This window comes from Mastigoproctus giganteus, chromosome 10 (assembly GCF_048544385.1).
Source record: "Mastigoproctus giganteus isolate SK-2022 chromosome 10, ASM4854438v1, whole genome shotgun sequence".
NCBI lineage: Eukaryota > Metazoa > Arthropoda > Arachnida > Uropygi > Thelyphonidae > Mastigoproctus > Mastigoproctus giganteus.
The window spans coordinates 102299339-102313514 of NC_143584.1; the positions used below are offsets into that span (position 1 = coordinate 102299339).

The 14176-nt window shown below is 35.4% G+C and overlaps 1 protein-coding gene across 6 annotated transcripts in view; it reads right to left on the bottom strand.

Annotated features, from left to right (window-relative positions):
- Positions 1 to 13772, bottom strand: part of sds22 (protein phosphatase 1 regulatory subunit sds22) — a 289557-nt gene extending 275785 nt beyond the window's left edge. For 4 of the 6 annotated variants that reach the window (XM_090383791.1, XM_090383788.1, XM_090383790.1 and 1 more), the window contains exons 1-2: positions 13525 to 13772; positions 13292 to 13372 (exon numbers count right to left, since the gene is read on the bottom strand). In XM_090383791.1, the coding sequence (XP_090239917.1) occupies positions 13292 to 13310 (19 nt within the window). In that variant the 5' untranslated portion in view covers positions 13311 to 13372; positions 13525 to 13772. Of the gene's footprint in view, positions 1 to 13291; positions 13373 to 13475 lie in introns of all 6 variants that reach the window. The other 2 variants (XM_090383786.1, XM_090383787.1) reach the window with 2 other exon arrangements.
- Between the last annotated feature and the right edge of the window lie 404 nt (positions 13773 to 14176).

Here is a 14176-nt window from a genome sequence, read left to right on the forward strand (position 1 = left end):
GCTGCTGATTGAAATCCTTTGTTTTCCCTTAATGCTCGTTCTACTTTTCTTGTGTTAAATCTTCGTATGTCCTCTCTGAGTCTCTTTCTAATGGCTTTGCATAACTCAGTATACTCAATTTTTTCCTTGTCAGTGTTTATCTTGCTCTTCATTTTTTGCCTTCAGTTCATCATAACAAGTGTCTCTTGACTAATTTTTTCTTCTTTGGATTTCTTTTTCCCTATAGATTTCTTGGGCTTTATCACTTTCAGAAAGTTGTAATATTCCTCGTCGATATCTTGGTCCTGAGAAATCTGCAGAAGCTCAAACTTGTTCTTAAGTTCCAGTACATACTGCTTTTTCTCCTCTTCTGTTATCTCAAAGACCTTTGTATTATTTACCCGAGTCAGTTTTTTCCTTTCCTTTCCTACATCTATATCAAGTGTACATCTTACCATTCTGTGATCACTTCCAACATTTACCTTATTCAGGACAGTAACATTATTCACAATATATCTTCTGTTAGCGAGGATGAAGTCGATTTCATTAGTTGTTAATCCATTTGGACTCTTCCTGTCCACTTTCTGTTCACCCTTTTCTTGAAAAAAGTGTTCATTACTGACAATCCTTGAGATTCTGCAAATTCCACAAGTCTTTCGCCTCTTTCATTTCTTTCACCAATTCCAAAATTTCCTATAGTTCCCCTTTCTGCACTGTTTTGTCTTTTTCCAACCTTAGCATTGAAGTCCCCCATAATAATAGTGTAGTGGGTTTTCTGCTCATCTAGAAGACTCTCAATTTTGGTGTACATTTCTTCAACCTCTTCATCATCATAGCTCGATGTTGGTGCATAAATCATTATAACCTTTAGTTTGTACCTCTTAGAAATCTTGAGTATTAGTCTTGACACCCTTGGTGACGTACTTTTGAATTCCAAAATGTTGTTTTTTAAATCTTTATGGACCAGAAACCCAACTCCACCTTCACTCCTTTTACTGTTTCCATTGGTGTACAGCATATTTCCACTTGATAAACTTATAAGTGATTCATTTCTTCTTGTTTCAGCCAAACCGATGCTATTCCAATTCACATTTTCTAATTCCTTTTCCAGCTCTAATATCCTGTCTTCACCAATGATAACAGCAGCAAATATGGAGAAAAGCACCCTAGGCGAAGGAGCCACACCTCAGCTCAAGGAGGGGGAGGAGTTTTTCAGGAAATGGAAGAGTGGGAAGGTGTTTTATTAAAAAATATATATCACATAATTTGTAATATATATATATTTATATATATATATATATATATATATATTGGGGGGTGTGTGTGTGTGTGTGTGTGTGTGTGTGTGTGTGTGTGTGTGTGTGTGTGTGTGTGTGTGTGTGTGCATTATAAAATTTATATTTTATAATATCATTTATTAATACTGAAAAAATGTAACAAAAATCCAATTAGGTACGAATTAATGTGACTTTTGCTGCTGAACTTCTTGAGTGAGTCTCTCAACATCAGGTGAGTATGCCATAATTTTCATCTTTAAACATGCTGAGAGACTTGCGTTGTTCATATGGTTTCTTGATTTATTTTTAAAATAGTTCATGTTCAAAAATATTTGCCAGCAGAAATACGTTGAACCAAAAACTGAGATAAGTCTAAACGCAAATATTTTCAAATTTATATACTTGTCCGGTAAACTACTCCACGCATCGAACATAATTTGGTCTTGCATTTTCAACTCATCTATCGCTGTCCATTTGTGTAGAATTGCAAGGGCAGCCTTTTGCCTCTCCAAATCTTCAATTTCAGTTTTAAGACATTTTAGCCTTGCACTCCTCATGTCCTTGATTTTTAAGTCCTCTAACTCCATTTCAAATTGTGCTTCAATTTGAAATAGAGAGCTAAAAGTTAAAGAGCCACATGAGGCACACGATCTGCAGGTTGCTGACCCCTGCCCTAGGCATATCAACCAAGGAGGACAGGGGACTGAGAAAGCAGTGGCATCTGCCAATCACTGCTTTGTTCCTGTCCATTTGTCAAAATATGGGAGTCATAACTTATCAATCACTGCTTTCCCACTGTTTTGCTTGCTGCCCTGTTGGACGGTATACACCGTTCTGGATTTTACCATGATATTTATTTGACCTTGAGAATGCCACGCACTACAAATGTACAGGTAAGTAATTACATAGGCCATTCCCTGATTAGATATCAACCAGTGCATTTCGACAGGTGTGTCTTATATAGAAAAGATTTGACTTACACAGTATGCCACTACATTTTACGTAGAAAAGTGTGCGCGGGGGTAGGTGAGCAAAGCGAGCAGGGGCAAAGCCACCTAGTTATTTATTATTATTATTATTTTCTAAAACATTGAAATAAAAAAATAATAAAAAAATAAATATGAAATAAACTATATTCGTTAATATATATTATACTTTTTTTAATTTATAAACGGAACATACAAATAATAATAGGTTTCATTCAGTGGCAGTCCCAGGTTCAAGGGCCTATAACCCAGTCCCTTATGATCAAAATAATGTGAATTTTTTTTACTGCTACATGATGATTAAAACTTAATGATCCCTCCCCATTCCCCCTCCACCAACATTACTTTACACTTCCCTTTCCTGGAACTGCCAGTGGTCCCAATGAGAAAATTCTGTTTATATGCAGAAAATATTATAGCACCTAGTTGAAATAATGTGCATATAAAACATCAGTAATGCTAGATAATGTTTTCTTTTCTTTCTTTATTACAAACTTCACTAGATCAGCATAATGTAGCAAAAAGTAATATCTATAAACAGTGTTTCAACCTTTTTTTTTTTGTTAAAGTACCTTTTAAAAGAGTGGTTCAAGGTAAAAAATAATCAAAGTTTGGAAAATTATTTATTGATTAATCTTTTGCTATTAATTTTTTTCTATACAAAGATGCATTTTCTGGCATTTTTAAAAAAGAAAGTAAACAGAATAAGCAACACAATGTTTTATTAAGAGCCTTAATACAATCATGTCGATCACTCAATGCTAATGCATCACAATAAGTTTCCTTCATGATAGAATTAAAAACAAAAAAAAAAAAAAAAAGGAAAAGAATATTTTTTATTCTTTTTTTTGCGAAATCTAAATGCATTCTAATGACCATTGCATATTAGAATACAAAAATGAATAAAAATCTTATCCATTTATACTTCAGCCATTTTCCATAACCCAGGGCTGTCCACCTTAGGCAATCCAAGGGCAACATTCAAAAAAAGGATCAATCCAAGGGCCACATCCAGAATAATAAATACAGTACAGATATTAAAATATTTGGAGAGTCCTACCAGTAGGTTTAGCAAGCACTTCTAAAATTTCGTAATAAAGATAAGTCATGTTGCTTATAAAAGTTTTTATTATTATTATTAGCCATATGGTGCAAGGGAGCCTGACGCTTATGCTGCACCAGCCAAAAGAAAAATTTTCAATTACCCCGAGAGAGAGAGAGAGAGAGAGAGAGAGAGAGAGAGAGAGAGAGAGAGAGAGAGAGAGAGAGAGATAGAAGGGAATCACCAAGAAAAAGAATGATGATATCCAGCTCAGGACCCTGGGTGTGCCAAGCCCATACTCACCAGATGTGAACCCCTGGCAGTAGACAAGATACAATTGTTTATAATTATTATTTCATTTTAATGAGAGCACTGCAGTTGTTCATTTTCATTTACTAACATAGCTATATCATTATCGATGCTTGTAGTTGCCAATCGCAGTAAATGTGAAAGTGAACACATTTACAGTATCAGTCAATGAACATCTGTATTTAGATTTTATGAATTTCATTGTTGAAAAAGTGCTTTTGCAAAGATATGTACTCCTGAGCATTGAGCACATCTTGAGTCCAAAGTCCATCAATTTCAGATAGCACTCTCTTGGTAATAATTTTAAAAAATCTTCTCCTTTTTCGATTCTGCCAGTATAAAAAGGGTCGGATTGCAAATTGCACAATTCCAGTTGGAGGTCAGATCTTACGTTTTCAATGTTGACAGTAAATGGTTCAATGAAAACTGAAATATCTTCTTCAATTTCCTTAATATTACCAAATCGATTCTCAAAGTCCTCCACTTCCATGCACTTCATTTGAGCTGAAAATGATGTTTTCTCAAAATTTTTCATTTCTTTAAATTGTTTTTTGCAATTAGGAAAAAAAGTAAAAATATTATTGGCCATTTGTTTTTAAGAAATATGGGTATTTCTTTCCGAATGGCAAAAAAGCACTCCAGATATTTTCCGGCGCTTAACCAGCGAATATCAGAATGGAGGAGCAAATTGCCATACGCAGCATCCATTTCACCCAAGAAATCGCAGAACTTACAATGGGTCAGAGATCTATAACCTCCTTGAATAATATTGGATACTCTTATTCAATCTCTACATCATTGACTTGACGTAGAGATTTTTCACAGAGTTCTTCTTGATGAATGATGCAACGAATGGTAGGGCAGTTAATGTTATTTTGTTTCAATAGTTCACAAAACCCAATTCCAGTCCCCGTCATAGCTTTGGCCCTATCAGTGACAATGCAAGAACATTTATCGAATCCTCCATAGTTCATAACAGAGTTTTGAACTGCTTCGAAAATATCAGTACCTTTAGTAGTCCCATGCAAAGATATAAGACTGAGCAGTTCTTCATTAATAGTAAAATCCTCCTGAATAGTTCGAATAAAAGTTAAAAGTTGACTTACATCTGCTTGATCAGTGCTTTCATCCAAACACAATATTCGTAAAATTATAAGAGGAGTTTACCTCAATATAGTACACAGAACACTTCCGTATGATACACTCCAGAAATTAAAACGGAAAAAACCGACAACTTACCGGTACATTAGAGTAAAATATAAATTAAAAACCAATTTAACACAATTCAAATCAATTTAAAACAATTAAAAATCAATTTAACGCAATTAAAAAGAATCTAATGAAAATATTCAAAATGATCTTCCTTCCTCATTTTGAATATTTGAAAATCATTTTGAATATTTTCGTTAGATTCTTTTTAATTGCGTTAAATTGATTTTTAATTGTTTTAAATTGATTTGAATTGTGTTAAATTGGTTTTTAATTATTTAAATTTTACTCTAATATACCGGCAAGTTGTCGATTTTTTCCGTTTTAATTTCTGGAGTGTATCATACGGAAGTGTTCTACGTACTATATTGGGTAAACTCCTCTTATTATTTTACGAATATTAATATCAACGTAGAACATATTGAGTATTACAGCTCTGATTCATGCTATCTAATCCAAACACAATGAAAAGTACTCACATTTTGCCATTGAATCAAACAGCTTTTTAAAATGTATTGATCCATGTATTGTACGAAGCAGCAAGGCTACAAATTTGTGTAGTGCTAAGTTTAGCAAAAAACTAGTCTGATGCATCAATTTCTTCTTATATTCTGCAATAATGGTGCTTCTTGATTCCCCAATATACAACTCAAATCTTTTACTGTGAATGTAGTGTAGTGTCGTTTCACATTATACTCTTTAGACATTGACAAAACTTGCATGCAAACAAGACTTTGAATTTTATTCTTGTTGTTTGTAATCAAATAGTCTAATTCCCGTTGGCTTTGATACACTCGCTCGATTTCTTAAATTTTTCTTTTCTTTTCTTGTGAGACATGGTTGTAATCAAATAGTCTAATTCCCGTTGGCTTTGATACACTCACTCGATTTCTTTAATTTTTCTTTTCTTTTCTTGTGAGACATGGTTGTTCGACGATAAGTAGTAATTTATTAAGTAGAAGTGAAGTATATTGAAGATAACACATAAATCAATCGTAATACATATCTAGTAATTTGGTGAGCCCCGGTGACACAACCTTGGTAAATGGACAAATGACACTAACGACGGGCGACTCGCCCCGGAGTATGCACGTTGAAACGAGACATCTATCATGGATGCAATGAAATGCACTTGAAGTCGCACGTAGAAACTATGTTTGCACTCACAAGTAGTGTTTTGCGACAAGAGTTTTATTTTGTCACGCGTGAAAATCAAAAGGCCTAACCCACAAAATCGTTCTGCGGGCCGTGGTTTGGACAGCCCTGACCTAACCCATTAGATAAGGGCAAATAAAACTATATAATTATCATGAAATGCAATAGCAGTTCTAAGGATAACAAAATAGGACAATATTGCAAGTTGAGGGGGGGGGTGCTTCTGCTAATTAATATTAATTAGCATGATTCTACTAATTATTAGTAATCTTGTTATTTACGTTTTACTAGAAAGTGAGTTCACCCCACCTCAGGGAAGCCCAATGCCCAAAGTGGCTTCTTGGATCACTTGTGCAATCAACACCACTGGTGAAATGTAATCAATCTAAACAATAAATTTTCGCATTTTATTTGATCTAAGTCAATTTATTATGTGGTACCTTTAAGCAATTTATTATGTGGCAATCTTAAGTCATTTTTTTTGTAGCATCTTGGTAGTCACAAAGCCATTTTTTTTTACATGTGCACTCTACAGCTTTTAAATAACTTATAAAAGAACCATGTGAAGGATGACAATCAATCATAGCAACTTTATGCCAGAAGTAAAATGTAAACTTTATTCCCAAATTCTCATTTGACAATCAATCTATTTCTATATTTGTTTTGAAAAAAACAAAGGGCAACTTGCCAAGTTTGTGAATTTTTTGTGATAATAACACAGCAGGGTTATGAAATTATTTGCATATTTTCTAAGGACTGGTACTGAAGAACAGACCACACTATGGGAAAACACTGATATACAGTTGGGCTAGAGAAATTTACAAATGGTATTAACACTTTTGTTATTGCGATGATTTAGTAACACCATCTGTCACATGGAAGACTATTGTACTCCAATTTAAATATTCATTGATTTAGCACTTGCAGAATGCCCTTTTTCTGTAACCTCATTTTAGGTATTCTTGGTAATCTGTTCAGAGACATGATATACAGCTATTAAGTTTTCTTGGAGAAAAAGTGCTGTCGTAAATAACTGAGTCATCTGGTGCTCAACACTGATACAAAATAGATTAAGATTCCACTTAAGTTGAAGAAGAAATAAAAGAAATAAAAAAATTTTATTTTCAACAATAGCAGTTTTAATGATAATAAAATAGGATAATAGTACAAGTTGGGGGGGGGGGGAGATGCTTCTGCTAATTATGTCTTTAGGTATAAATAAATATATAAATCTTTATGTCTAAATAAAGATGGCTATATATTTTTAATTTTTCTTTTAGTGCTGTGGTGTGCAAGTTAATCAAATGGAAAATGATAAAAATCTACGCTCTTCAACGTGAGTAGAGAGACAGATATCTGTCTTTAAAACTTAGAGATAATTTTCAGATATTTTGTAGTACTTCTTGTACCAATTATTCAGTTAGAAAATTGTCATCTTTCACTCTATGCAGGTTGAAGTGCTTACATTTCAACTATTTTCCAAAATAATAACTGCACTGCATTTAGTTACAGTAAAAATTCTGAAAGAGTATTTGTATATCAAACAGGAAACTTAGACACAAATTTTTATTCAAGTGCTATGTTACTATTATTATTGCAGACTGTTTTCAGGACAGTAAAAATTTGCAAGACAAATCATTTAATGATGTGCAGGATCTTTCAGCTGAATTTTATTCATCAGTGAGGATATAATGATTTCGACTCAGTTGAGACTATTCAAAATATTTACATACACATCATTAGTATGGTTAGGGAAAAAGAGCCCCAGGACAAGCAGCCTTACCGAGCCTGTCTTTCTCTTCCAATTCCTCTTTTCTGTAACTGGTAGCATCTCAATCCCCTATTCAGTGTCCATTCATGTTAGGGTTATTCATTCATCTGTTCCTCCCTCCTCCAATACATACACACTACCACTATTTGGCTTATAATCTGTATATTCTGAGGTAAACTAGCAGTTGTGTTAGGCTCTCAGCACTAAAATCACCTACTATAATTTTTTACAATGAAACACGTTGCACTGCAGATGATTACAGACAAATACATGATTATACAATTCAAAATAATGTTAGACTCCAGAATCGAAACTGATATAAAAAAAATAACAACAATAATAATAATAGCTCGTTATAAAAACAACTGATTGCTGGAACAAACTTCCATCTATTGTTGTGGAAGTTGATAGCTTAAATAAATCCATGAAGAACTAGACAAACTTTTGGAGTGAGTGGATAGGTGAAATGGGGAGTGCTTTTTTTTTTTTTTTTGCTGATGCTGTATAAGCTTGCTTTCTTGCAACCCGAGGATGCAAGGGGTGCACTGCACCCGGCAGCCAACGTTCAATAGGCACCTGAAACTTACATATACATATGAATCAAATTTTAAAGGGGTCCACCAAATTTCAATTGGCACCCGGGCACCACATACCCTAGGAACTCTCCTGGCTAAAGCTAACTGGTTAGTTACCAAGTGAACAAGAAAACTGCACTCTGAAACTGAATCCAGAATCAAATGGAGTGGTAGTGTAGGACTGCTGTTCTCCAGATCAATTTGGCCCCACATTAGACTACCTATCCACAGCAGATCTCAAATCAGAAAAGAGTCCTGAATCTGGGATAAAATATGAAATTAGGAAGGAGTGACAGCTTGAAACCATGCACAGATAAGTTGACAGTGACTATCAACTTATCCCTGAATTCAAGCTCCAAGAAATGTTTTTTGAAAACATTTGCCATTTTATTTACTTAATTGTCATTTATATCGCCCTTTATAAGTAGCTTTATAGTCCTACTCATTATTTTTATATTTAATTTAATTTTTTTTATATTTAATTTTATATTTAATTTATCGCCCTTTATAAGTAGCTTTATAGTCCTACTCATTATTTTTATATTTAATTTAGATAGAGATTTTGTAGGTTACTACTTAATATACGTAGAACCGTTATTTCGTTCAAATCTTGCCACCCTTGTTATAATACAGACTGAGTGGTAAGGAATTCAAAGTGTTTTAATTGTGGTAAATAAGTAGCCCTAACGTAAACTAGATAGCGTAATACGTATCACTACCTGTAGGAATCTATTAAATAGTGGTATTGATAATAATTATCAATACTACACGATTTAATTTAATAATTTAATTAATTAATTAAATTGATTAATCTTATTAATTTTTCAAAGTTAATCAATAGTATTCAATCAGATATCATGCCCCAGACTAGAGCAGCAAAGCAATGGGCAAAAAGCAGTAGGTATGCTGTGGCTCGAGGGAGAACCAAGGGGGAATGATTCTCCAATGCATCACACCACAAAAAAATGTGCAACTTGTGAAATGATTACAGACCATTCTGGAACAGGAGATGATTTAGCCAAAAGAGGATGTCTTTCTATGTACTAGGTGCAGAGAGTGGCAAGAAATTAGGCACAAACTCAGAGTTCTGATGGGTGCCTATGAGAGTTTGAAGAGTAGGGTAGATGCCCTCTAAGCTATTAAAGTGAGGAACCCATCAACCTCTCAGCTGCCCAACTCAATGCCAGAGCTCACTCTTGTGCACCAGGCAACACAGCAGCAATCTCCAAGGCAGAATGTGCTGGTCCCACAGGAGCTAGTTATTGTCGGTGGCTCCATTGTCAGGGAGACAGGTAATATATTGTGAAATAGGACTAAGGTATATCTCATGAACAAAATGTGATGACGTTATAGAGCATATATCATCTTTTAAGGGCACAAAGGGTTATATTGTTGTACAAGTTGGCACTACTGATATTAAGAGTAGGACATCTGCAGATTTTCTTAATAAGTACAGGTCAATGTTGAAAAAAAGTCAGGAGTTAGGATTAAATTTGGAAGCGTCTGCAATTCTGCCCAGACATGATAGGAGGGAGTATATGATGAGAGCCTTGTCAATCAATTTGGCCCTGGAGAGATTGTGCTAGGCTCATGGGGTGAAATTTTTGTTTGGTCTGTGCTTGCTAGCAGGAGAGGTGGCTTCTACAGGAATGGGATACACTTAAATAAAAGGGGTGCAAGAGTGTTTGCTGATGCTATCAAGGCAGTGTTAGGTGGATCAGAAAATTACTAACTTGGTGGATTCACAGACTAAAAAATTAACAGTGGCAGCAGGCAGAGCTGAAAGTGATTCTTGCACTGCTTCTATTAGAATGAACAGCAGCCTGGAGGGCAGGTGCTGGGGATTTCAGGGCCTTGTGAGGATCATCATGGAACAAATAAATACTTGGGCTATGTTAGGATAACAAGAGTAGGAACAGGTGCATGTACACCAATGCTAGGAGTATAGTAAATAAATTTGATGAATTTTGAAGTGCTGGTCAAGACATCAAAGGCAGATATTGTTGGGATATCACAGACATGGTGTCACACAGATATAAGCAGTGCAGAATTGGAATTTGGAGAGTACAATGTGTACAGAAAGGATAAACAGGATAGGAAGGGGGTTATGCTGTTAGTTAAGAAGCATAAAATATAAGGAAGTGCATCCAGTTGACTTGGATGGACAGAACAATGTTGAGTCAGTTTGGTGTGACATAAGCACTGGGAAAGCAGCAATGTGAGTAGGAGTGTGTTATAGGCCAAATGACTCTAATGACTACAACGAACAATTGTACAGAGAAATAGATTGGGCCAATAAATCAGAATATCTAATAACAGGGAATTATAACTTCACAGATATTGACTGGAACTTGTGGGTTGGTCACTCGCACACTAGCAAGACTTTTGTGGATTTATTGGATGACTGTTTTCTGCAGCAGCATGTTCTAGGCAACTAGAGAGAGTAATACTCTTGATCTGTGTATCAGCAGTGATTATGCATGCATTAAGAATTTGCACATAAAGGAACCACTGGGTGGCAGTGATCACAGGGTACTGATGTGGGATTTACTTGTTGTTATTTGGTTTTTAGGAGCCTTAGCAACTAAGGCCATATTGCTCCGGGATATGCGGTGGTCATTTCCTGACCTTTCCGCATCCTCCGTATTTGGTGGTGACGGGCTCGAATCCCGGTCTAATCAAGAAGCGTGTGCTACGCACTGCTGCTCCTTCCCACCTCGCTACGGAGGCGCCCGTGGGATTTACTTAAAGATATTACTATCATCAGAGGTAAAGAGAAGGGTTTTGCTTTCATAAAAGGTGACTACAGTGGCCTCAGACAGTTTTTAAATTCTGTACAGTGGAACCAAATGATGATGTTACCAACAGAAATTCTAAATGGGAAGCATTCAAGAAATTAAACATGGAAGGCTTTTCATACCGATTGAGAAATACTGTACAAGGTTTAGGCATAAATGGATTTTCTTCTCTGCCACAAGTCTCATCAGATGAACTGATGAGACTCGTGGCAGAGAAGAAAAATGCATATAAATTGCCAGACGACACAGAAGCCTAAGTTAGATATAAGCTAATCTGTAATCAAGTCATAAAGGAGGTTTGGCAAGCGAAGGCTTCAGCTTCTCCACAAAAACATCGATTATCTTCAGAAAGTAAGATAATCGATCACGTAACTTTTTCTTGTTGGATCCATGTTTAGTTAAGAAATGTCTCTAGATTTGGTGTAAACCATTGAAGGCACTTCTTATCAATATAAGAAACCAAGTGAAGAAAGTTCCTGATAATATTACCCTTTTTCCCCAGATGACCAATGAAGCTGCCAGATAGAGAAGAGTTCAGCCAAAATGCTTTTTCTCTCTGCTTTGATGTCAGTGTCAACTTGAGTTTGTATACCAAGGTTGTTATGTTTTAGGAGCATCAGCAATCAAAGCCAGATTACGAGAAATCTTTGGCAAAGGATGCTAAGAAAAACAGCAAGGACTTCTTCGGTTATATAAACTTTAGAAGGAAGGGGATGAATCAGATTGGTCCACTTGATATCGATGGACAAACAATGACTATCTTTGCATCTACAATCACACATGAGGTATTCTGTTGGGAAATGGAGGACAGAAGCTTATTAAACTCTAATGGGGAGCTTAATGATTTTGTAATAACTGAGAGCAAAGTGGAGGAGAAATTGTTGAAGTTAAACATAAGAGAAGCACCTGGGGTAAATGGGATCTATCCAGTTATATTAAAGGAGGCAGCAAAGGCAGTAAGCAAACACTGAGCCATAATTTTGAGAGCATCCTTGGACTCAGGGGAAGTCCCCATGGGTTGGGGATGTGCAAATGAACCCGCAATTCAAAAGGGGGAATCAAAGGGTAACAAGTAATTACAGACCTGTTAGTTTAACTTCTGTTCAAGGGAGAAAATAATGGAGTCACTATTTATAGCAGGTTTCAGCACAGTGAGATCAGTGCACATGTCTCACTGTACTGAAACCTTTTATTTTATCGCCTGAACCCAGTAGTGTGTATATAAAATTCGTTATTTATTAATGTTTATTGCAACTGGCACCTTAATCTCCTTCTAGGCTACATTTTAGCTGATGTGTGGCCATTATATTATAAAAACCATTCAAAATATTTAAAAATATTACTTATTAAATTATATATACTGTATATGAAAATATGGGTAAATTACCATATTACACTGGAGAAATGAATTTAAAGTATAAGAAGGAGAAAAGGGGTGGGGAGAAAGGGAGAAAATTTGAACAGAGGAAGGAGAAAACAACTCTTTTCCATGTTACCACACAGCTACTGTAGCTGTTACTATAGTCTTCTCAAAATCTTTACTTTTGTATATATTTCGCTACTCTGCCATCTTTCATAGCATCTCTTTTTGTATTGGAATAATAATTAGGGTTAAAATTTAGTGACGGTAACCCCTTCCAAAATGGCAGTGATTGACATGCAGCCCACTATGGTTTGGGAACTACTTTTTCTATTTTAAAATAGCGGAAGAGGGAGATACACACCCTATTTTAAACAGCTTACTGGGCGGACTATGGATTTTTATTATTAGCCTTATAGTGCAAGGAAACCTGAGAGAGCCAGAAGTAAGAAGGAATCACAAATTAAGAGAAGAATGATGATATCCAGCTCAGGACCCTGGGTGTGCCAAGCTCATACTCACCAAACATGAGCTTGTGGGTCATGCTCGCGAATGCTAGGCTTAGTTGATCAAATTTAGGGATCAGATTTAGGATCAAATCAAATGACGACTTTTTATTTGGAGAATATACGGGTGTTAATCCGCCGCTCCTGCTGATTTAAAATAGGAAAAGAGAGTTCCCCATTTTAACGAATAACCGCATCAAAATAAGGTAACAAACACCATAATTACAGATATTAAAAATAACAGGGATTATACTGGCTCAGTAAATATAGAAAAATACATGGCATTATCTTTAAAATAAGAAGTAAAGGGTGGGGGGGACTTACCCATTATTCCAAACTGCATGTAGATTTTAGAATGGCTTCTAATATAAAAATCAAACTAACTTCGTACATCTCAATAGAAATCTGAATTGAAAACAGAAATCCTAATTCGGCATTCCATATATATAATCACCGCAATTATATTATAATGCATTATTCCTAAATTAAAATATCACAATAAACATACGCTTTAATCTGCAAGTCTTATTTCTCAGAAAGTAGAAATATCTGACTAGCTCGTTTTATTTCTCATACCTTCCCACTATAAGCTTCGTTTAACGTACTGTCAATGCTACCAAACGATCTCCCTTTTCGGTGAGACAGATAATCATAATAACAATGAGAAATTAGTACTCGAGGTGGGGTTCTAGGTAAAATATTTCTGCTGTCAGTAATAAATAATTCCATGAAATTTTGATATCTTTAAAATTCCAATGTTGGGTGTTCATATTCCTATTCTTTCTTCTTTTTTTTTTTTAAGTATCCATTTATTTAACCCCGGGAGCTCACATCTGGTGAGTATGGGCTTGGCACATCCAGGGTCCTGAGCTGGATATCATCATTCTTCTCTTTCATGGTGATTCCCTTCTACTCTTCTTGATCTCTCTCTCTCAGGGTAATTCGGGATTTTTTTTTTTTTTTTTTTTTGGCTGTTGCAGCATAAGCCTCAGGCTTCCTTGCACCATATAGCTAATAATAATAATAATAATAATAACAATAATTACTCATCCATTACTCAGTGCAGACGGTCTGCAAGAGTAGCTCATGGTGATATACAGGAATTTTTCTAGCAGGGATAAGGAGGTAATTATCCCCTTGTTTAAGGCAATGGTCAGGCTGCACCTTGAGTACTGTATACAGGTCTGGAGGCCTCATTACAGAATACAG